At 42.9% G+C, this 26,342-nt stretch overlaps 1 protein-coding gene across 1 annotated transcript in view; it reads right to left on the bottom strand.

Annotated features, from left to right (window-relative positions):
* Positions 1 to 26,342, bottom strand: part of adamts7 (a disintegrin-like and metallopeptidase (reprolysin type) with thrombospondin type 1 motif, 7) — a 447,398-nt gene that overhangs the window by 255,620 nt on the left and 165,436 nt on the right. The window contains exon 9 of the mRNA XM_084337494.1: positions 10,180 to 10,324. Within this exon, the coding sequence (XP_084193620.1) occupies positions 10,180 to 10,324 (145 nt within the window). The remainder of the gene's footprint in view (positions 1 to 10,179; positions 10,325 to 26,342) is intronic.

The raw sequence follows: 26,342 nt of genomic DNA, 5'->3' as shown, positions 1-26,342 counted from the left end.
AAATTGGCCAAAGTCGGCCTTCCTACCACTTAACGCCCTTACAAAGAATATACTCAAGTTCAAGTTTCTTTAATAGTTGTCATACAGAAGTACAGAATACTTTCATACAAAATGCTTCTTACTGTTACGCTCCAGAGACTGTGCTAGACAAGATAGTATCAAATAACATAGTATAGCATGTAATTTTAGAAGAAGAAAATGAGGTCACAGTGTTCGGTATAGACATATGTACAATGTTCTGAGTTACCATATAATATACAATACTATGCAGTGTACTAATGTACAGTACTATATAGTGCAAAGCAGAAATGGGATGAGGTACAATTTAGGTACAATTTACAGTAAGGTGTACGAGTTGTAGTGCAATCCTTCATCAATAAATATAAAGTGTGGGGAGTGGGTGCTACAGTGTGTTTGTTTGTTTAAAGTGGGTGTGTGCTATAAAGTGTGTGGAGTGGGTGCTACAGTGTGTTTGTTTAAAGTGAGTGTGTGCGTGTGGATGTGTGTGCTATGTGCGTTTGGTGGTTGTTGTTGTGTAGTGTTCATTCATTGTTCGTTTAGCAGCCTGATGGCCTGGGGATAGAAGCTTCTTCTGAGTCTTTCTGTGCTCGCCTTGAGACTCCGGTATCGCTTGCCTGACCGCAGCAGTTCAAAGAGGCAGTTGTTCGGGTGACTGGAGTCTTTAATGATTCTCTTCGCCTTGCCCTTGCAACGCTTGTTGTAAATGTTCTGGAGGGTGGGGAGCCCCCCTCCAATTGTGCGTTCGGCTGAACGTGTGACTCTTTGTAGTATGCTTCAATCTTGTGCAGTGCTATTCCCAAACCAGGAGGTGATGTTGCCGGTCAAGATGCTCTCTATTGTACATGAGTAGAAGTTCTTAAGGATCTTCTGACTGACTTGGAACTTCCTTAGGCGCCTGAGGAAGTAGAGGCGTTGTCGTGCCTTCTTCACAACACTGTCAATGTGTGTGGTCCATGTCAAATCCTCGGATATGTAGGCTCCGAGGTACTTAAAGCTGTTGACTCTCTCAACCGGTGCCCCGTCGATGCTGAGGGGGCTGTAGTCCTTGACCCCCGACCTCCTGAAGTCCACAATCATCTCCTTTGTTTTGCTGACGTTCAGGGAGAGGCTGTTTTCCTGGCACCATCCCGCCAGGACCTTGACCTCTTCCAGGTAGGCCCTCTCGTCGTTGGCAGAGATCAGGCCCACCACCACTGTGTCGTCAGCAAATTTGATGATTGTATTGCTACTCCGCTGAGCCACACAGTCGTGTGTGTACAGGGAGTAGAGGAGGGGACTCAGAACACAGCCCTGGGGGGCCCCTATGTTGAGGGTGATGGATGAGGAGGTGCAGTTGCCTGCTCTCACCACCTGGGGTCTGCCAGTCAGGAAGTCCAAGACCCACTGGCAGAGGTCATAGTTCAAGCCCAGGTCCCTGAGCTTGGCTATGAGTATGGAGGGGACTATGGTATTGAATGCCGAGCTGTAGTCGATGAATAGCATTCTCACATAGTTCCCCTGCCTCTTGTCCAGGTGTGATGCTGCTGTGTGCAGCACATGGGCTATGGCGTCCTCCGTGGACCTGTTGGGGCGGTATGCAAATTGCAGGGGGTCCATGTTGATGGGGAGGGAGGAGCAGATGTAGCCCTTTACTAGCTTCTCAAAGCACTTCATGGCTATGGAGGTGAGAGCTACAGGGCGGTAGTCGTTGAGGCAAGCAGGCTTGGATTTTTTGGGTACAGGGATAATAGTGGACTTCTTCAGGCAGGTGGGGATGACAGCCTGTTCTAAGGACAGGTTAAATATGTCAGTGAATACTGGGGCCAGTTGGTCGGCACAGACTTTTAGGACGCGGCCGGGGATGCCGTCCGGACCTGCTGCCTTCCTGATATTCACTTTTTTAAAGGTCCGCCTCACCTCATGCTCTGTTACCCTGAACACTGCGCCTCCATCAGCAGCCGACCCCCCCCCCCCCCCCATTGCCGTGGCTTGTGAGCTGGTGTTGTTATTACCAGCATCAAACCTCGCATAGAAGGTATTGAGGTCATTTGCTAAGGAGATGTCACTGTTCAGTTTGAGGGAGGCGCCTTTGTAGTCTGTCATCGTTTTGAGCCCTTGCCACATAGCTCTAGAGTCAGCTTGTTCAAACTGGAGTTCAATTTTATCCCTGTAGCGCCGTTTGGCCTCTGACACTGTCCTCCTTACGTTGTATCGCGCCACCTTGTGGTCATTCATGTTGCCTGCCACTAGGCCGTCGTTGTATGCTTTGGTGCGCTCTCTCAGAGCTTCACGGACGGATTTGTCTACCCAGGGTTTTTGATTTGGGTAAACTCTCATTTTGGTAGTGGGGATTGTTTCTTCCACCATAGTACAAACATAGTCCAGCACTGTTTCCGTGTAGACATTAATGTTATCTGTGTCGCGGAACACATTCCAGTCTGTGCAGTCAAACGCAGACCGGAGCGTCTCCTCTGACGTCAAATCCCATTTCTGCACCTCTCGCGAGACTACAGGAGTACTTTTGATTCTCTGTTTGTACATTGGTGAAAGAAAGATTGACGCGTGATCTGATTTACCAAAGCCACTATCAGAATGAGCCTTGTAGCCACCTTTAAATTGCGTGTAACAGTGATCTAGGATGTTACCGCCTCTGGTGTTGCAAGTCACATGCTGATAGAAGTCAGGTAATACCTTTCTCAGATTGGCGCTATTGAAATCACCCAGCACCAAAATGGCGGCGTTAACGTTCGCCGCTTGTATTCTATTTACCTCGTCGTGGAGTCTGGAGAGCGCAACGTTGTTACTGGCTTGCGGTGGAATATACACTCCTACAAGGATGATCGCCGTTAACTCCCTCGGGAGGAAGAAAGGACGACACTTGGTTATATATTCCAGGTCTGGGCAGCAGTGGTTGGATAATTCCTTCACGTTAGTTGGATCGCTCCAATTGTTGTTGAACATGAAGGCAATACCTCCTCCACGTTGTTTACCGGACTCTGCTGTCCGATCTTTGCGGTGGATAAAGAAGTGTTCGGCTGGTTGGATTGCGTGGTCTGCAACCTCCGGCGTGAGCCACGTTTCGGTGAAGCAGAGAACGTTGCAGTCCCTAACGTCTCTTTGGTATTGAATCCTTGCTCGGATGTCATCCAGTTTATTGTCAATTGATTGTACATTGGCTAGCAATATACTGGGCAATGGTGTTCGGTGGCATCTGGATCTCAGCCTGTTACGGATCCCAGCTCTCTTCCCACGCCGTCTGGTTCTTTTGTTCCTGGGATCAAGGAACAAAGGATCTGGTCCTACTCTCCGGAGGATCTCCTCAGGCCATTGTTGCGGTTCGGAAAGCTGGTCCAGTGAGTAATCCAATCGGTAAGTTTCCCGTAATCCGATGTCTATAAGTGACTGACGGTCATACACATTAAATGCACCTACTGTTGGTACAGACAAAACTCTTAAAACTATAAATATTAACAAAAGTAAGCACAGTCTCGACGGAGCGAACAGAAAGGCAGCCGGTCGGTGCAGCGCCATTCTCATTCTTCTCATACTCCTTCCAGGAAAAATACCAATGGTAAAACACTTCAGATGTTTAGGAGTTGAGGTATTCCCTACTATAAACCAAACGGTGAAGTACAATTACACAAAAGTCCAAGATAAGATCAATTACGACTTTGACAGGTGGTCCAAACTTAAAAATTCAGTACAGGCCAGAGTATCAATAGTTAAGATGAATGTCTTACCTAGAATCAACTGCATTAGCTCAATGTTACCGCTACCCCCTCCTGATGGAAAAAATTACACTCCTCCGCATATAAATTTGTTTGGAATAATAAACCTCCAAGAATAAAAAGATTCACCGCACAGAGAAACAAAGCCGACGGTGGACTAGCATTCCCAGACTTTTACCACTATTTTAAAGCGTACTCTTTAAGACCACTGACAACCTGGTTTGACTCCCAAGCATCAGTATCCTGGAGAAACTTAGAAGAAAAGATAGTAGCACCACATAGACTGCAGGACATAGTATACACCAAACTATCAATTAAGCAATGCGAAGTGAAATTTGGCCCTCTTATTACACATGTGATTCGGTTATGGCGAGAAACACAAAAAAAATATACTAACCAACATAATTGGCATAGCCATACTCCCCTATTCAATAACAATGAACTCCTTATTGGGAAACGACCCATCAGATACCCCAAATGGGAAAAGCAGGGCATACATACATTGGGAGATGTTTTCAACAAACTGGGTTTTTGTAGCTATCATGATATACATAAAAAATTTAACCTCACTAGTTCCACATATTATTTCTACGCACAGTTATTAAAATGTTTGAAGGCTCATGGAGTCCCATTAAAAATACCAATTGAGCATCACAGATATCACAAATTCTTCTATGAAAGAGAGACATCGAGAGGATTCGTATCTGATTTTTATCATCACTTACTAACGTCTTCGTATGAAATCCTTCTCCTAGACTTAGTATGGAGGAGGGATATACCAGATTTGGAAGTAGATTTTGATGGCAAAAAGTCTGGGCAAACGTTCGAATTGCATCACGCAACCCGGATCATCAACAAATTAATCTTAATTATATTCACAGGACATACCTGACTCCTATAAGATTGAACAGAATGGGACTTAGACAAGATTCTATATGTTCTTTATGTACAAATGGTGATGAGGGTACATTTATGCATATGTATTGGGATTGCCCACCCGTTAAGAAATTCTGGAAAGAAGTGACCCTGAAATTATCAGAATTCTTACTTCTGAATATACCTGTACATCCCTTTGTATTGCTGTTGAATGATGTCTTTCAGTATGCAGCCCCTATACAGCTAAAGAGACTAGTTTTATCCGGTCTTACAGCTGCTAAAAAGCTGATAGCTTCACGATGGATTCAACCGGAAAAAATGTGCCGGAAGGTATGGATTCTTACCTATCTCGATGTGATTTATCTAGAGATATCTACAGCAAGAATTTTAGGTATCAGTGAAACTAACATTGTAATTTGGTTAGAAGTGGTGGAGAGAATAAAAGCTAGCATATGAATTGTAGTTCCTGGTTAGAAACGAATGAAAATGGATGGATTATCCAAGTGGGGTTCCGGGGGGGGTAGAGCGAGCAAGAGCATATGTATGTATTGTATTGGACTGCAAGTATTAGGTATATATATCCCGTAAACTACATTTATATTGATTTGAAATGTATAATCCTGTGATTTACTTAGGATATTTACTGTTAATGTTTGTGTCTAAATTTATGTTATGTTTAAAAAAATATATATATATATATATATATTTTTGTAATGCATTTTTTGTTAATTTTCATAACGCGATAATTTGCTGTGTAATAAATTAATCTAATTAACGTGATAAACTGAGAGCCCTAGTTTTAATGTATTTCAAGTAACTGATTCAAAGCTATGCAGACATAGAACATTAAACATATAGATAAGCTTTCTATGAGCTAATTTCCCCCAAAAATATGATTGGAACATAGCTAAAGCTTTCATACTTGTAAGGTGCTTACAATATACACTAGATCCAAAATTATACAATTAAAACAATAATGGATTTACCTCGCCTTACCTTATCAGTACAAACAAAATTATAAAAAACTCCCCTCCAGCAAAATGCTGTCTCTATATCGCCAAAATCTTATCCCGTAAGCCTCCTCCCAGACTATTATGCGAGCATTGTCATGCTTATCTCTTTGAGCAAATAATACCAGCTGCACTTTCACTTTCAGAGAAAACACCATGTTGTCCTCCAGCGCCTAACGAGATCAGCTTGGTGGGATTGTTTCGCGTCTCTCATTATCTTGAGACAGGCGGATAAACTGCTACCAGCGACCGGTTGACGTTGATATCCTCATCTAAGCACATGTTATGGTGTATATTTCCTCCACCAGATCTTCAGCTCACACATAAACTGACATAAGCCCACAAATGCCCACATAATAGTGGGGGCTTACAAGATAACATTTTCATGCTATTGTTGACAATATGGAGCAGGTCTTAGATCATGAGGCACAGCATATTTGCCTACATCTGCCTACTATAGGGTTCGCTGAACAATCAGCAATACTGTAGCACGCCCACACAGTGTGTATAGCTGTACATGCACAGTAATAATGTACATTCCATATTTCAACCAATATGCCAATACACATTAGTAAATATAATATTGTAAGTAGCCTATTACAAATGGAAATGGAGCCCAAAAGTAAATAGGATAAGGTGCTTCCTATACAAAAATGAACTCTAGTAAAAATATAGTATTACTGTGTTGTTGTTTACGCATGCACAAATTACTACATTATAGAAATACTGTAGTGAATCACTCTAGAAATATAGGATTTATTCTCTAGATTCTTTAGACTCTAGATTCACCATACAGTATTATTCCACTACTAGGTATACTATGGTGTATCACAGTATTTCTGTGGTAAATCTATAGTGTAGATGGAAAAATTGGGAATTCTATAAATTGCTACAGTATTGTGTTATAATAGATGCTACTACAATGCCTCATTATCTCAATATCGGCGAGTCCCAGTGATCATATAGGGTTGTGCATAAAATGCGATACGCATCACGATACACAAACAATGATGTGATGCATCCAGATATATTTGAAAGGAACACACTGACATGATGGGCTTACCGTCTTCTCCAGAGTCAGACAAGAAGATAGATACCAATTCCCTCTCTGTGCGTTCAGTAGACAGCTATTCGCCTGCAAGCTAGCCTAGTGCAGCACAAATGAATAGAAACGGATATGGATCTGCTAGCCTATCTTAAAACTGAGAGGCGTTTTTGGCCAACAGCTAGTCTACTGAATGCACAGAGAGGGAATTTGTATCCATCTTCTTGTCTGATTCTGGTAAGCGCATTCCCATAATGTTGGTGTGCCCTTTTAAGCAACAGATTAATATGATTTGTGTTCAGCCCTGTCCCGATGCAATATGATACGGTGCGATACGATGCGATTCAATAATGCAAACATTTCCGGTGTAATCCTATACTATTGTTTTGCCACTGGATGCAAAAATAAACCATATTTATGGGAGATGAAGAGAAAGATAACGGTATTCTTTACATTTAAATGACCTCATAACCTCATATTTGAAATCTCATGAAATCTACTCCCAATAAGGAGTCAGGCCACTGTTCAATGTGAAGACATGTTGTATATACACATGCTGGGGCCACCGATGACAGCCCTACATGTCCTAATGGAGCTTATAAATAGTATTTTGCAACACATTTTTAGATGTTTACTGAGTTTTGTGTATTTTCTCTCCATTGATTGACATCCTTGATGAAGGATGGAAGGAAAATTAAGTGTTCTTTGAGCGAGGGCTGGCGGAATAGTTGACCTTCACAGGACTCAGAGGCAAGCAGAGCCAGGAGGCAGAGGAAAACATACCTTGCTAAGTGATTTGTCTAATGAGAGCACATTATTAGACATGAAAAAGTAGACACACGCCTCATATCTTAAGACATTAAGCCCAGTGCATCAGGTGGAATCTGTGAATTGCCACACCCATAATCATATTCGGTTTCTTATTGTTGGGATATGAGTGTATCCCAGCTATTGTAAACAGGCAATTTACATACATACTGTATGTCACATAATGTAAACGGGATTCTCGAGTAATATTGGAATATTCAAAATACGAACGCAGCAATAACTACATGGTACTGCCCTTCCTGATGACTTGTCATACAGAACTTGTAGGTCGCGTTGGATAAAAGCGTCAGCTAAATGACTAAATGTAAATGTAAATGTACTGTGGATCCCAGGAGTGAGGAGGCCCAGAGGAAATTGGAATTTCATTAATCGGATTCGGATTTCCTTTTTGGGCTTTTATGGTCACAGGGGATTTGGCAGACGGGTGCCTGAGAATAATCCTAGATAGTTCCTTCTGCCACGGTGGTCTGTGAAATAACATGAGCTGCCCTGTGTGCAGTAGTTTATAGAGAGCCTTAGAGAAACCCGTGTGGTATTCTCAACATTCCTCTGTTTCTCTCCCTCTTTCCTCCCTTGCTTTGTGTTTTCCTCCCCGTCTCTGAATCTCTCTCTCTCTCTCTACCTAATTTACTGTAGCAGTAGCTGGAACACAGTTGTGAAAACTGAGACGGTTAAGGATTAAGTTACATTTGCATGTAACTCCCCCCTCTCTCATATTGTGTACACACACACACACACACACACACACACAACTGTGTGCATCACTCACTTGACTTGAGTCAATCTGTTTGCATGAACACCATTCTAGCTACCAGTGACCTAACAGTAACACCACTGGATACTTCTCCAATGAGATCAAATTATGAGCTCAGTGCACAACTCAGACCATGTTAATCGCCCCGTTGTTCCACACCGTCTCGCAGCATTTGCTCTAACTGCTTCAGCATGACCGTATCCAAGCACCGGATACCGCCAGCTGTTTGCTTTGCCGGGCGGTGGGTGTAATTCCAGCCCCCGAGCGCCATAAATCCAGAGGCGATAAACACAAGGGAATAGATTCTTCAGAGCGTCAGGCTTTTTCTCCAGCGGCTAAAGTTGATCTTTCTTCTGTCATAGTGTTACTGTACATGAGGGTACACTAGAAAATCACTACTTTGGCCTTCAAGGGAACACATTATGAGGATCCTCGGAGTGAAAAGCCACCAGAGAAAGAGGTTATTTAATTGAGAAAAATATCAAAGTGGAGTCCCTCCGTTAGCCATGATATCATTTTCATCATGATGTGATCCCATTGAGAAATGAATTATTGCCCTGCCCTATGTACATAGCCATTCAGTGTTAGAATCTCAGCCGTTGCATACATGAAGCAACAGGAGTGCTTGCTCTGGTCCTTTACCATAATAATAGTAAAAGTATCTTGCATCTTGTGTGTGTGTGTGGTGTGGTGTGGTGTGGTGTGGTGTGGTGTGGTGTGGTGTGGTGTGGTGTGGTGTGTGTGTGTGTGTGTGTGTGTGTGTGTGTGTGTGTGTGTGTGTGTGTGTGTGTGTGTGTGTGTGTGTGTGTGTGTGTGTGTGTGTGTGTGTGTGTGTGTGTGTGTGTGTGTGTGTTGTGGCGGCACCCCAGTGCCTCTGTCAGTCTTCCCACAACACAGGCCACTGGGGAGGATAATTGAGGGCAAGTATTCCCCCAATGACCGGCTCGCAGACTGGGCAAAGCAGCCCAGGTGCACTGTATCCCACTGATCTGTGTTGAGGCAACGTGGAGGTGCTGGAGAGAGCACATGCATGCTGTCTCCACAGGAGAAGCAACTCTCCTGGACATCCCTGCAAACCCATGGGCTGTGAGTAAACACTGGACATAGTCCACAAATGTATTGATTTTAACAGTATTGAAGTGTAAATACTATGAAGACTGTGTGGACAAGAGAGGTATTTTGCCCTACCTGTAATCTCAAGTGTATTGGAGGATATGAACCTTTTATTGAACCGATTGCCTGTCTAAAAGACAGCAGAAGAAGGCCTGGAAGCCGAGCCTAAACAAAGCCCAGATCATAGCCTGGAGCTACTACCCTACTAACCCTTACCTCTCTATGCTCTCTCCCTCCCCAGAAGGGAAGAGCTGAGCTGAAGTTGCATCAACGTAGGCGAGGGTTCCCACAGTAGAAAGAGGCAGACTTTGCTATGTTTCAATTGAAACGGTCAAAGGTTGCCACTCCTACAAACGCACATGGAGGGGCTGAGCATTTACTTTTGGTTACTTGGTGGAAGAGTGGAAAGCTAATCGAGAGATGACAAAAAAAATCAAACTAGTACCTTTCACTGTGTTTCTGAGCGGAATTTGTTTTGGTCATCCACATAGAAAATTATTCAGTTATGCCTCAATCTGAAAAGTATAATGTTGCTTTACAGTGGTATTTTTGTTTATACACAAAGTGCCACAAATTTGACCTTAATGGACCATGTGTATGTTTGTGTGTCGAGCTATGATTTTCATTCACATTACACATTAGTCGATGGCTACTTGCACCTTACAATTATACTGTAATTGCCAGTATGTATTTCCTGGTAGATAGTTAACAGTACATAAACAATTATCCAGAGTACTCCACATGGGAGAGGACAAAGTAGGACTGGACAGGAGAAGAGATAATGGAAAAGGAGGACAGTGGTTTTGTGGTTGTGGTGGGTCTTACATCCATGTCATCGCAGAGCAGGGACCCTGACCCATACTGCAGGCGACACTGGTGGGCAGCGTTGTACAGGACCCCAGGGGGCATAGAGTTCACAGCAATTCCATCCTTCACAGGGGGGTCATCCAGGCACCAGCCCCAGCCACGACTGTAAGGGTGTCAAGAATACAGGCTGGTTAGCATAGATAAAAAACATTGTACACAAATAAACATGCATGCAAGTACATACTCATTCGTCTGTCCACGCACACGTCTAGCAAAAGGATTCATAAACCGGACACACTGAAAAGAGCTCTATTTGCAGAGCGTACATGCCACTTTATTAGTAACCAGTTGGCAGAGCAACCCGCTTTGCACCACATTAGTAGAATAATTTGTCTGTAAAAGTAAACGTCAACTTTACTATTTATCATACTGTATATATCAACTAGGGCTGACCCCTATTAGTCGAATAGTCGACTAATCGATCGAAAGGAGCCGTAGTCGACTGCCAACCTCTTAGTAAAAATAAAAAAAAAATATATATACCGTTGTTTCTTCAAACATGCAGGACAAATGGGCATTCTATTATTCCATAGCCTCTATTGCAGCATGTTTAAAGCTGACATTAAGTGGTATTTCAGCTCTATTAAAATGTATATTATTCTGAGAGAGCCTCCAGGCAGAAATATCTAGGTTACCTCTCAACAACAAAACACAATTGATGTGACAACTGAACAGCACCCATCAAATGCTGTCAGCACTGCTAGGACAATAATGTGTTTCAAGTGACTCCCTGGCTACAGTAATAATTCTAGTGCTATGCAGGTCTAAGACTCATCCTGTCTAGCATAAATGTAGCCTACAATACAATTAAATAATGAAATCAACCAATCATTTATTAGTGTCTTACATGTACATCAAATGATGCCCAGCCCACAAAGGGTTACAGTATAATACTCTATCCAACTATATGCAATAGTATACACAATAGTAGGCCTACTGTATATATAATTTTTTTTACTCCTAATTCTGATACAGTAACAAGGATGGAACATCTTTGAAACTTTCACCTCCATGTTTTCAACCCTGCAATTCAAACTATATTTGTGCCTGCCTTTTAATCGTTGGGAATTAATTATATATTGCAATAGATATTAATTTAACTAGCATGTGAAGCAACATAAGAGAAGAGGAGCGTGTCATTCAGGCAGGCTCAGGACGTTAGGCGGTTGCTACGGAAGTCTCTCTGCATCTTTGATGGGTCACTTTGATTCTATTGCTTAGAGAAATCACTATGACACACAACACATAAAAATGCAGAAAAAGAAAGGTTGGGGTTTCTCTCATGAGGCTCATTGGATTTTCTGTGGCAGCTTTTCCAACCCATTATCATGTCCAGGGCGTCACATTCCTCTACAACCTCTACATGTGTTCTTCACACACAGACACCCTTAGGCTGTGTCTGAGATGCACGGTGCTATCTGTTGTCTCCAGAGTTAACTGTATAGATTTGCCTGCCAGGGATTCAAACCGGGGTGCTACGGTGGTAGGCAAGTGCTTTTACCTCAACACTACTGAGACATGCTTTTCCTACTTGTCACCGGCCATTTCCCATAGGTTTGGACATTTTTCGAATTCCATATTACCAATTAGAGTACCGGTAATCAGAGTTGGCTTGAAATTCCCTCCATCCTAGGGAACCAATGCCTGCTTTTCTCTATTGTCAATCATTAGAGAGCCAATCATCACAGCTGTTGTCATTACAGTATATATGCTCTACATGCTTATGCCTTGTTGTCATTGCAGTTTTGGTGTGTTCTGTGCAGCCCTCCACCAATATAAAGGCTCCAGAGGTCCCCTACTCACTGTGTCCCCATGGGGAGAATGATCTAGCCAGAGGTCCCCTACTCACTGTGTCCCCATGGGGGGAATTATCTAGATATCGCCATTCTGTTTTTTTTCTCCCCTTGAATGGCTGCCCATTTTACCGTCTGGAGCCTTACCCCCAAAATATATTCATGTTTTTTATGTGCAATAAAAGTTTATTGTTTCACTCAATTCTTATTCTGGTAGATTTATAGTTGCTAAAGCTAAAGCTAATTAGGGAAACAATGTTGGACATATAATAATTTTCATGTAATTTTCATAGTGTGATATAATATAAGAAACAATATATAATAACTAGTGGTGGGACTCGATTTAAAAATGTTTATCGAATTAATTCAAAACTTTATAGTTAATTAATCAAAATCAATCACATATCAATATTTGATGCGAAAAGCAAAATTTTCAATTCTAATACATTTTGGTATGAGTGAATCAATGAATATACATACGTTTAAGCAGCAAAATCCTGTATTAGCTACTACACAGACCAACAGTTCAATGCAATTTAACAAAGTGCAGCAATTTTAGGAAATATATATAGCGCAAAGGACCTTTTGTAAACTCAAGCATTTGAGGTAAAAGTAAAACGCAGTACTTTCAAGTACATTCCAGAACAAAAAAAACTCTTGATTGATCTCAATTTCTCTTATTTAATTTTTTTGTATGAACAAACCAGACTAAGAAAAAAAGTTATTTGCGATTTATTATACTTTATACTGATAGCACATGCATGAGTCTGGTCTCCTTTGAAAGGTAACTGTTAGGGATAGTGTTGTCGGAGGACCCAATTGCAGAACAGAACAAGGAGAGAATAGGCAGATAGGCAGACGAGACGTGGAGCCAAGGGTGAATTGTAACAAAAAGGTCTTTACTTCAAAAATGGGCAGTAGCAACAAACAAAGGATTCTCCAAGGGCAAGAACAAAAACTCAGCAAGGCTGGCAGGAAAAAGGATTGCAAAATACAAAATAAACACTAACCAAAAACGATACTGTGACGTGAAAACAAAGATGAGCAGCAACAAAACATGGAACACTAGAATACACTTACTATTAAACTGGAGCACGACAGAATCAGGAACAGTGGACAAGAACACAACAGTAACAACGCAAGCATCAACCAAGGAACCGAAACAATGAACCCACAACAAGGGTAGGGAACACACACCAGATATAGGGGGAACAATTAACACTAGAGAGACAGCAGGGAAATTAGCAAAACGAGACGCACATGGGGTGAGACAACCAGGAAGGAAACACACAAGAAATAACTGAACACTAGACAGAGTAACATAACAACCATACAACTACACAAGGAACTAATAAACAAGGAACATAACAATTAACAGGGGAACAAGAGACAAAGTAAGTTGTAGACATTAAAGATCCACCAGTGCACCAGGAGGGTATGCATGAGGGAGATAAGGCGAAGTTTGGATGAATGTCCAGCAGGGGGAGGTACAGAGTGAGGAGCATAGTTCATGAGTGGAGGACTATTGTTCATGGGTGGAGGGATATTGTTCATGCGTGGAGGTGGGGAGGAGGGAGCAGCAAGCGAAGCCTGGCCAGGAAATGAAGAACCCTTACAGTAATATTCTTACACAATAAAGAAAAATCATGATGCGATTAAATGCAAAACATTTTTAAACTTTGAATTCTTTCTGTAGTTAATTAATCGAAATGTATGCGATAAAGTCCCAGCCCTAATTATAACAATACAGAAGGTATTTTTCCAGCAATAGAAGGATGACTGTCGACAGCTCTGTCTCCAGAAGCTGATTAGGCCTATACATCTCATAAAATCAACGTATGCACTTTGCACATTCATTCCATTCTCCCAAGTTGCCTAAACCAAACCACACACCAATAAATCAAGAATCCTTTACAACCTCCACCGCTTCCTCACTGACAGTCATATTTCCCCACTGTGCGCATGGTCTGAATGGATATACTTTCACACAGCCACACACACTCTCCACTGAACAAAGCACAAAGATGAATTCAATACAGCGGTGCTGCGAGGCCACAGGTTGGTGACCGTCTCCTGCGTTGGCATAAGTAATAAGGCAATAATGTTTTTTGGGATTGCTTGCACGTATGAAAAGGCATGGAGCTGTCAGAGGGGGATCAGCGAGAGCACATTATAATAGAGGAGGATTCTGATTAAAACTTCAATCAAAAACGTTATTTTACTGTGGATTAGTTTGAACACTTTTTGGGAAAAAGTTACCTTTATATAGCCTGGCCCTATGGGCTTTTTGAGAATTTCAGCCATCACGTAATTCAATCTCAGCCAGCTTATACAAACTCTATGGCTGTGTTCATAGCTAGTAGGTTCATAGCCACACGCCCCAGAGGAGATGACACACAGTTGCCTGGGTGGTCTTTCAATGTGACCAGGGAGGCATTTGCATGGACCTGACATTTAGCATTAAAACACATCTTGGGTGATCCACTGTAAATGTGAATGCATCCAAAACGCATTGAGGTCTGATAGCTCAGACCACATTAGGAGGTGGTGAGAGACACACCTGTGTTGGTGTTTTATGTAAGATAAGACACATTCTAAACCAAAAAACACTGTATACACTGTACTGTACACTCTTCCTACCACATATGAACAACTGTGCGGAGGTGTAGGGTAATACCTACAAAAGCACTCTACAGCCAATATGCACCATGCAAAAAAAAGCAATAAGAATAATCAACAATGTAGGATATTATGAACACACCAATAACTTATTTATAAAGCTACAAACATTGAAATGTATGGACCTAGTTGATTTCAAAACTGCCCTCATTGTATACAAAGCCAGATACAAACTAATCCCAGGCAACATTCAAAAATGGTTCAGAGACAGGGAAGGAGAATATAACTTAAGAGGGAGAGGGAATCTTAAACAACACTACGCTGAAAAGCATGTGCATATCTGTTTATGGAGTGAAGTTGTGGAATATTTTACCTGAATACATCAAACTGAGTAAACATATGGCACAATTTAAAAAGCAGCTTAAAAAATACACATTAGAGAAATACAGAAATGAGTAATGAGGGTAAACAAAGTAATGCTATATTGTGTTATGTAGTTCTGTACTGTATTCACTGCTGTTATGTGAATTAAGTTTTTTTCTTTTCGTACTATAAGTAAAAGTATATTCTATATTGTATTATACTAAATTATGTTATAACTAGTAAAATTAATGGAAGGACAAATGTAAATGTAAGGGGGTAGGGATCTATAAGCTTAGCTTCCCTCTACTCCTTTTTTGGACATGTCTGCTAACAAAATACATTGCTCTTGACTTTTTGTTTATAATTCCTTTTTTGAATGTTTTTTTTAATTGTCTTTAAAAAAAAATTAATTTGTTGTTGTTATATTATCGTATAGCTTACGCTCTGCTCTATTGGAACCCTATCCCTTATCAATCTAATACTGAATAATTTTCTTCACATGTACACACTAAGGGTGCACCGATATATCGGTCGGGTATCGGTATCGGCTGATAAGTGCCTTGTTGACTGCCATCGGCCTATCGGCCGATAAGCTCAAATGTGCCGATGGCAGTGGCCGATAAATATCCGAAAATATGTGTTGCATGAATCTGGTCCACACGTTCAAACTTTGAAAAAAGTTTCAGTCAAGCGACCTGCACACACAAGCTACTGAATCAAAGTTACTTATGATTAACAAAGGCATTCGTTTTGTGGCATTAACGGTATATAGTTACACGTTCAATAACATCAGCATATTTACCCGAACATAACAAGCATTATTCATTCATATCTCTCACTTCCTTCCTTTGCTCAGAGAGCCTGTACTGAATTGTACCCATTCTGCAATCTGTTAATAAAGTTTTCAATCAGACAAATGTATAGAAAAGCTTTTATTATAACATTTGTTGCAGTAAAATCATTATGCCTTGTTTGGTCATCCTGCGGAGCGCTGGTAGTCTACTCGTGGCCGGCGGGGAGCTAATGTTATTAGCGTCGGTGGGTTTGTTGTTGATCTCGCATGCAGATCAATGGCGGACTTCCCGGAAGTAAAAAACAAATAAGCGATTGCCGATTGGTGGTAAGAACAGCAGAGGCGAGTGCAAGCGGTGTGACGTAATTGGCAGAATCGACTGTCAATCAAAATTGTTCTGTTGCCATCTACCTGCATTGCTTTGGTTGAGAGAGATAGTGCTCTCTTATTAAAACTCATAAACAAGTCTTGAGCAAGACAAGTTAGTATGTTAGGTTATGAAAGTCAGTGAGTATTGTATGACTCAGACTTCAGCAATAATCATGACTCATGAGCATTATAAAATAAAAACACACATGGCATGGTGGAATTAATACCATAAACATATTTCTTGATGTTTCCTTTTTTTAAGTAAGTAAAGAGGCCTATGTTTATATCGGTGAGCACAATTTGTAACACAAAAAGAGAGACGTGTAGCCTATTTATTTATTTAATATTTTATTTATTAGTGTGGGTGACCTGGCGAAGCCAGGTTGCCACCCACACTGTAGTTATTGTACGTCTTTTTATTTCTTTCTTTCTTTCTTTATTCCACCGATTTTGCAAACACTACTCTTGCCAGAGCGTTCGCGCCCCATACACGTGAAAGGTATCAAAACGACCGGCTTGCCTATGGCAACAGCGCTATTCAAACTCGTAAAGTTTCACCACACCGTTTGGCTACGAATCGACTTTAAACGGTAAAATTTCGGCCCCATTGGAAATGCATTGCAACTTAGAGTGCGGGAGCTGAAATAATCTTTTTTCCACTACCTTGGGTAAATTGCGAGAGTGATCTCAATTATGGACGTAGAAAAAAACACATCAAAACGATGACATGGCTGTCTGCTCGCTCACAAAAGAAAAATAAATGGAATTGGACATTTCTATCTCAACTGACGACCATTTGTTTGAAGGTTCTCCTCCCCATTGACCGCCATGTAATCCCACTCTAGGAATCCGCTGATTTTTTAGCTTTTTTACCCTTCTGTTCCGATCGCAGAAGGAGTGCCACAATATCGCACGAATGCCACAATATCGCACACAACCCTTCGCCTACTCGTTGTAGTGCTCCTGTGCGAGTCACAACGCTTCATCTCGTATAGTTTTCTTTTAATCAACGTGACAATGCAGTCATGCATCTGCCTCCATACACATGCATTGGATGGAAAATGCAAGTCATAGTGATTGCGTCACCTGTGTGGCTCGTGGCTCATGATTGGTTCAGCCTAACAGCTGTGAGGCTCATGGCTCATAGCTCAGCTGACCTGCCAATGACCTCATCCACTTAACCCATCATTGCCCATCACTGTGTTGCAGTACTGAATTGCTGGACAGCGCCCTCTGTCTTGCGGGTTGTGTCATTGTACTCAGTAGGCATATCATCTTTCATTGGTCGATGTTGACCACCTTTCATTGGTCGATGTTGACCACTCCCCCGATCCTTAGACCACGCCCCCTTAGGCCACACCCCCTCAGTGTATCTCTTGAACCGTTTGTCGTAGAGACTTGCGGATTGTGCCATTGGTCGATGTTGACCACCTTTCATTGGTCGATGTTGACCACTCCCCCGATCCTTAGACCACGCCCCCTTAGGCCACACCCCCTCAGTGTATCTCTTGAACCGTTTGTTGTAGAGACTTGCGGATTGTGCCATTGTACTCGGTGTAATAGTGTAATAGTGTGTAATAGTGTAATAGTGTGTAATAGTGTAATAGTGTAATAATCAACGTGACAATGCAGTCATGCATTGTTTGCACAATAAACTGTTCCAAATCCTCTTCTTATTTAAACACGTATGATTATTCATATTTCACAGTTTTTGTTCTTCATGTTTCATTGACGACCAGGAGGCAGAAATGCAGTTCTCAATTCCATTCCATTTAATTTGTTTCTCCCTTTACAGGTTTTTCTAGAGCAGAGCAGCAGCGAGGCATAGCTTATTCTAACAAACATTCTGTCAACTAACTTCTCCCGAAGGATCAAACACACCCTTTTACAGGTGGCACGCGTTGCTAATTAGCGTTGAAGCGTGTGGCTATAGGCCTGCGCGCAGCTGACTTCCCACTGGGGGCAAAGATGGTGCGCCACAGAATACAGTCCTATAATGCAATCTAATTCTAAACAATATGATAAACAATTTAACGTGAATATCCATTTAGGCTATTATAAAACATATTTATGCCAATTCGATTACACCTTTTGCTACAATAATAAATTATATATTTCAAGCTGTTCAAATTATATATTACTATCAAAAAGTCACAACAAACTCCCCCCCGATGAGCTCCCAAGCGTCATCATTCTCCTAGTTCCAAGGGGTACAGCAGCTGTACCGGTCTCTTCAGGACCAGATTCTTGGGGAGTTTTAACGAACATGAACGAACCTTTCCGTCCCGTCCTACGAACACCTGTTCAATGCGACCCATTTTCCACATATGCTTTGGCTGTTTGTCTTCATGCAGCAAAGCCAGGTCGCCCACCTTGAATGTGCTGGGCTTGTTCGATGCTGTGTGTGCTGATCTCAGCTCCATTAAATAATCCTTCTTCCATCGAATCCAGTATCCGTTGATCAGTCTCTGACGGTATTGTAACCGTTTGTTGAGCTTAGCTGCGTCAGCATTAGCGTGGTAATTGGGGGGAGTGGGCAGTGGAGGTAGGGTCGTGAGTCTCTGTCCCACCAAGAAGTGGGCTGGGGTTAGCGGAGCAGGCTCTCCGCACTCTGCGTGTGTGAAGGTGAGGGGTCTTGAATTGACAACAGCCTCCACTTCAGTAAGCAACGTTTGAAGCTCTTCAAATGTCAAAAACGCTTTTCCTAACACCTTTCTTAAGCACACCTTCACTGACCTCACCATGCGTTCCCACATCCCGCCCCACCAAGCTGCCCGTTCTACTATGTATTTCCAGGTGATCATTTTCCCTGCAAAGAACTCCTGTATCTTTGTATCTTTTATCAAATTATACATAGCTCTCAGATCTTTGTCTGCACGCTTGAATGTTTTTGCGTTGTCTGAATATATCGTGGTACAGATTCCTCGTCGGGCCACAAATTGTCTAAAGGCCAAAAGAAATGAATCTGTGCTGAGGTCTGATACTATTTCTAAATGCACAGCTCTTGTCACTGCACAAGTAAATAAAGCTACATATGCCTTTTTATTCTGGGGCTTTACATATAATGGCCCTGCGAAATCTACACCTGTTACTTCGAACGGCTGGGCCTCTGTCACCCTATCTTTGGGCAAGGGCGCAGTACATTGTTGGCCTGCTTTTAATTGACTTTTTCGACAGACGAGACACTGTTTTACCATTTTCTTCACCAACTGGCGTCCTCTTAATATACAAAACTGTTCTCTCACCTGTGTCAAGGTGTCTTGTAAACCAGAGTGGAATACATCATTGTGCGCTCTCTTAATGGCCAGCAAGGAGAAGGGGTTAGTCCCGGACAGTATGAGAGGGTGTTTCTGTACCTTACACCACCAGGGCAAAGATGATTGTACGAGAGCTGTGGGACAAGGACCAGGGCTGGGACGACCCCATACCCGACCACCTTGCTTCCACATGGAGAGAGTGGGAAACAGAACTCAGCTCGCTCCCAGGTGTCAACATACGCCGCAGCTACTTCCCACCCACAGTGCGGCTGGAGACGTGTCAGATGGACCTGCACGTCTTCAGCGACGCCTCCGAAGTAGCCTACGGTTCGGTGGCCTACTTGCGGGCCCGAGAGGAGGGAGGAGAAATACATACCGCCTTCATCCTGGCTCGTTCAAGAATAGCCCCCCGCAAGCAACAATCGATCCCGCGTCTAGAGCTCTGCGCAGCCCTAGTAGGAGCGCAACTCACCACGTTAATCCAACGTGAACTCACCATCCCGGTGCAAAGAACAATCCTGTGGTCAGACTCCATGACCGTACTCGCATGGATCCAGTCCGATTCGTGTAGATACAAGGTCTTCGTGGGAGTCAGAATCACAGAGATCCAAGATTTAACAGAATCAGCATGCTGGAGGTACGTGGACACAAAACAGAACCCAGCAGACGTCATCACACGGGGAATGTCCCTAGATGACCTCACACGTCACAATCTCTATAGTGACGGTCCCGAGTTCCTCAAGCTCCCGGAAGAAGAGTGGCCTACACCCACCCCACGGGAGGCTAGTCAAGAGGAGGCAGAGATGAAGAAATCTATGTTCTGTGGGTTGACGCACACACCAGTCCCCACAGATCCCAACATAGACGACTGCCCTACCCTTGAGAGTGCGCAGTTAAAGACATTCCTGTGGCACCACCCTGAGGTTCCCTCCACTACTGACATTAATGCAGCTAACTACGAAGAAGCAGAACTCCTTCTGCTACAGCGAGCCCAAAGAGACTCGTTCCCCGACGAGCTAGACTGTCTGAAGGGATCAAAGCCAGTCCCGTCAGACAGCAGACTGCTCCACTTGGCCCCTGAGCGCGACGCCCATAATCTCATCAGAGTGGGTGGTCGTCTGAGAAGAGCCCCAGACTTAACGGATGACGTCAAGTTCCCGATAGTTCTCAACAGCCGACACAAGGTCACAGAGCTCATCATAAAGAAATACGACGAGGACGTGCACCACGCCGGGGCAGAGAGAGTCTTCGCTGAGATCAGACGTCGCTATTGGATACTGCAAGGAAGAGAAGCAGTACGACGCTTCCAGCGGACCTGTCTAGACTGTCGCAAGTGGCGAGCACAGCCCAGTATACCCAGGATGGCTGACCTACCCCCCTGTCGCCTCCGACTCGGCGACAAGCCCTTTCACTCCACCGGTATGGACTGCTTCGGCCCGCTGTATGTGAAGAAAGGAAGAGGGACGGAGAAGCGGTGTGGTATTGTATTCAAATGCATGACCACCCGAGCGATACACATAGAACTCCTTCCAACCATGAGTACGGACTCATTCCTTATGGCCTTCCGGAGATTCACAGCGCGGAAAGGAAAACCGTCTATATTATTGTCTGATCACGGGACAAACTTCAAAGGCGGAGAAAGAGAGCTGAGAGAGAGCTTCCAAGCTATGGGCCCAGAACTTAAGACCCACCTCGCTCCCTCTCAGATTGATTTCCAGTTTAACCCCCCGAACGCCCCTCACTTCGGGGGAACTTGGGAACGAGAAGTACGTTCAATAAAGACAGCCCTGTACGCCGTGCTTGGGGCCCAGACCGTGGCGGAAGAAGTCCTCACGACAGTCCTCACGGAGATCGAGGGAGTATTGAACTCAAAGCCCCTCGGTTACGTCTCAAGTGATGTAGCAGATGTCGACCCAGTCACCCCCAACACTCTCTTGATGGGGCGGCTGGACCCCGCGCTCCCACAGACAGTGTACAGACCTGAGGAAGCGAACGGCCGAAGAATGTGGAGGTACAGTCAAGTATTGGCTGACAAGTTTTGGAACAGTTTCCTCCTCCACTATCTACCGTCTCTACAGACCCGCCAGAAATGGGTAAAAGAAAGAGACAATTTGACGGAGGGCACAGTCGTCATGATTATAGACCAGTCACTACCCCAAGCTATGTGGCCGGCCGGCCGCGTAAGCAAAGTGATCACTGGTGCCGACGGAAAGGTCAGAGCGGCAGAAGTGCTCGTCAAGGGACGGACATACACTCGACCCGTGGCGAGGCTGATAGAGTTGCCAAGGCTACCTGATTCCCTTGATGACGACCATGACCCACTGACTTTGTGAATTGCCCTACTCCTCACAACGGACATTGAGTAGTGGACAAGGCGGTTAATCTGTCTCTGCTTATCTAATTAGGTGCGGACTAATTAGGAGGCGGCTGTTACAAAGGGTCAGATTAAACCGAATATATATATTTATTACTTGAGATATATTGTATAATATTTGTATATCGTCTGATATCCCTTGTATATTCTTTGTACATATACACGGAATATCCCTTTACCTAGGTACAGGCCAGACCATAATATTCGTTCTCCTATTGGACAGCGACCCCCTAGGCGCCAACGGCCATACCCCCAATGTCTAGTTCATAGCCACCGCTAAGACATGTCTCAACATGCCCAGGTTTGCGCAGTAATACGAGACAGAAATAAGGTTGGCACTAGATTATTCACCTTACGTATAAATACGTCGCAGGTGGATACAGCAGTAGTCTAGTCTTTGTAACTAAAAGCTGAAGCCTTCACCACGATACAACGTGCTGTGAAGTGGGCCCGTTTTGCCCCTAAATAGAGCCTTGAGACCGCGTGCGAATTGATAGCTAAAGTGTCAGAGTTTAACGCTGTATCGTCGAGTTCGACTTATTCTATTATAAAGTAATAGTCTATTATGTATAGTGTATCGTGCGGCTACCGTTCTACAGTGACCAGCATTACCACCGGTTCATCGTACCGAGCTAGTGTGCTTATCCAGGCTGGGCGGCCTAACCTTGTGCCGCCATCCGAGGAGTCCTAGACGAGAACCGTGTGGATATGTACACTGGATAACCTACACAGACGAATGCAGAGCCCTTTTCGGCTGGATTATATTACTTTGGTACTGTGGCTGCTGGAGCAGAGAACCGTCTACCCCACTACCGTGTGGGATCTACCCTGTGAGGAGCCCCGTCGAGCCCGCCTCTAGGACCCAGAGGCTGGCTAGCTTTCATCCATGCTGCAATGCATACCGGAGTATAGCTGTTGCTTTGTCTAAGGACCAAAGGATTATTGCACCGTCTCCTGTACCTGGAGTCTCTTTATTCCTCGTTGATCCAGACTTTTGCTCCCGACAATTCCTCTCCCCTGCTGGCTTACAACCGGAGGGAACCCCCTTAGTATCTCCAGCTGACCTACGAGTGTGCCTTATATAATTCTTATGCTACAGGTGGTATTAATTATCCCCATCGTAATATGCTCATGGACTTACGCTCTTGACCTATTTATGCACATTCTTCGCCATACAAGCGCAACCCTAATTCTCAATACTGTAATCTACTATTGATGCTCTTCTAATAAATATTCTAAACAGTACTTTCTTTGTTAAGCCGTGTTATTGTGTGGGTGTTCATCATATATACCGTGTACTGTATGGCCAGTAATTAAAGTACATAACTAAGTAGTGGTTTAATGATACCATACTCTCAATACAGTCAGGGAATTGTACCCCTCAGTTACACCATGGCTAGAGTTAGAAAACAATGTCATGTTTTGTAAATATTGCAAAGTAGGATCGATGCATTGCGATGCATTGTTACACCCCTACAACTGGCCCACTGTGTATGTGTGTACAGCTAACTTGGCTAGCGTTATCAACCGCAGAGGTGGGCAATAGGGTCCAGCTGCAGCGCCGGACGGCCAGAGTGCAAGCGGTGTGGCAATAGGGTCTAGCTGCAGCGCCGGACGGCCAGAGTGCAAGCGGTGTGACGTCGTAATTGGCAGAATCGACTGTCAATCAATGGTCTACCTGACACGCAAACTCATAAACAATGTTTCTGTACTGAACGTGTACAGTATTTCAATAGGCAACCCTGAAAGGATTATTTTTCTAGAAGAGCAACACTTGCTCCCCCCTCTACTGATGGCCCTGGTTGTAAAGCCAGTGTCTCCTTTTTGTTCAATGTCACTGCCTTTCTTATTAGGCCTAGTTGTTGGCTACAACTTTGCCACAGTAGGCATTAATCACTTAATTAATAGTTCAAATGTCTGTGTCCCATTCCCGTTTGCACACGCAGATGATACACACACACGCACACAGTGGGCCAGTGACTTTGGTGGTATGTGCTATTGCACAGATGTGTGTCCCGTTCCCATTTGCACATGCACACACAGTACAAATATACATTTATTTTTGGAAAAAAAAAAAACTCTTGTTACTTGAAATATTTTCACTGTGCTCCTAAATATTTTTGGGTGCTCCTAAATTTCTTTGTGTGCTCCTACATTTTTTCATTTAGGAGCACCTGTGCCCCGAGTGAAAAAGGTTAGCGTAGAGCCCTGTTTAGCCTCATATCTAGCTTCCCAGAAAAAACACGAGACGAAAACTGCGATAAAGCTTATATTCACGATGCTATAAAATGACAACCAACCGATGGATTTTTATTTTCTTTAAGCCATTATGAAGGCACGGTTTATGCACTCAAGTGACAATGAGAATGGACAGATAGCAATACTATAAAGTATATATATAGCTGTTAGAAAGTACATCGGTTTGTTGACAAACCCTGGTCGTCCAGAACCATATTACACTGCAAACCGTGGTCGCCAATGTGTTAATGAATCCATTTAGCGCTTGAAGCGCACTAAAACATCGTATAGACTTTTTATTTTTCATAAAATGTTGGGTACATGCTCAGTAGAGTTAGAACCCTCCCAGTCTTAGGGGCTGTGATATTTTGTTAGCACACTTTATGCACATAGAAGTGCAGTGGCAGGTTCGCTAAGCTAATGTTGTTAGCCGAATGCTCTGATGGAGACCGCCATTTTAAGTTTGAAGTTTAAAGTGACGTCAGCGATCTACGGTTGTACTCGACGGACAAAAGGGAATGTGTGTGTGACGTGTGTGAAATTTGTACAGTAGGTCCCAGTGAGAATTGCAATCAGTGTGTACTGTGTATTTACACTAGGGCTGACCCATATTAGTCGATTAGTCGACTAATCGGTCGAAAGGAGCCATAGTCGACTGCCAACCCATCTAATGAACACACTAGACTAGACAAATATCAAGATGTATCCATCAGTGGACCAATTGCATGCTTTTGCAGAGGAGAAGAAGCCTTCAGTCGACTCATTCAGACATTAAGCACCCCCACAGCCCAAATGTAATGATACAAAAAAAAATATATATATATATTATACTTTTATTTTTATTTTTTTTGTCGACTAATAGACGACTAACGGCACATTTTTACCAATCATAGTCGACTATCCAAATCCTTAGTCGGGGACAGCCCTAATTTACACTATCCTAATGTTGCTTAAAAAAAAGAAAAAAAAAGCAATTTAAATCAGAATATGTTCCTCCATGTCTGACTATTTCTGAATCTATTGACCATTTCAAGGAATGTTTGGTTACTATTGGGCTTCTAGCCTTCTACTGAACTTATTGTGAATCAGCTGATAGGGTTTTGGCTAGACTATACTTAATAAATAGAATTGCATTATTTACAATATAAAAATATAAAATGCCTTTTTTTCATTAGCGAAAACTAGACAAAAATCATCAGTTTTCTGCGACTAAATCTAGACAAAAACAAAAAAGACAAAATCGAGACTAACACTGACTAAGACTAAAATGCTCAGACCTGTAGTTGACAAAAACTGACTAAACGAAAAATAAATGAAGGTGACTAAATATGATGAAAACGAAAAAGGAGCATTTGACACTAAGACTAAAACTAAAATGTAAATAGCTGCCAAAATTGACACTGGTCCGGTGAAACACAGAACTGTGATCGTTAGAAAAACACGTTTCAGATTCGGTAAAATAGAGATAGAATGTACCTTACTTTAGCCAGAATGTATTCCAAGAAAAATAATTCCAAGTGATCGCATCACCATCGCGATTACCAGTGTATATGTCTATACACGTTTCAATGGTCAAATACGCTTAGGCGACGGAATTTCTAGGCGATCAATGTGAATCTATGTCCCTGCAGGAGGAGTGGCCACTGGCCAAGCAGAAATGAAAGTTAGAGTGTGATTCAACCCAAGCCATCGCAGTTCAGACACGGACGATACCGCCACCTGGTGATAGTTGATCGGCATTGCAGTTCTAATGTGTGGGGATGGTCGAAAATGATGCAGATCGCTCTGGGCACGTCTGTAGAGCAGGGATCAAAGTAAAAAGATCAAACGATCCAAAAAAGATTTTTCCGTCGGCGCCCAATAACGATTTTTTACGTTTTTGGCACAGACTGTGTTAAACGGATCTTTTTCAAGTTTTAATACTCTTAATAACATGAGAGTCAACAAATGCTTCCTTTATGCAGCCATTTAACACAAACGGATGACCCTAATGCATTGCAAATTTGCATCAAATTCAAAACAGAGTGATGCACAAAATAACTTAAAAGAAAATAATCATTTAAAACAATGAATAAAGCGTGCATGAAATAATAGGGGAAATAAAACGTTAGGTAATATAACCCCACTTATAATTGGAAAAGTACCACTATTGATTTATCATAATGTTGTATAAAAATTACACACATAAAGGCTTTAGTTAAACTTTTTTTTTTGCAAACTGCCCCCTGCACCACATCAGAAATGGATGTGGTGTGAGCACTGCAGAGTAGCTCTGTCTAGGCACAGCTGATCTGTGTGATAACCATCTGAACCAC

The sequence above is a fragment of the Notolepis coatsorum genome (genome assembly GCF_963971535.1).
Source record: "Notolepis coatsorum genome assembly, chromosome: 20".
Taxonomy (NCBI): domain Eukaryota; kingdom Metazoa; phylum Chordata; class Actinopteri; order Aulopiformes; family Paralepididae; genus Notolepis; species Notolepis coatsorum.
Note: the sequence above shows the minus strand (reverse complement) of the source record. Positions and strands in the feature narration are given on the sequence as shown.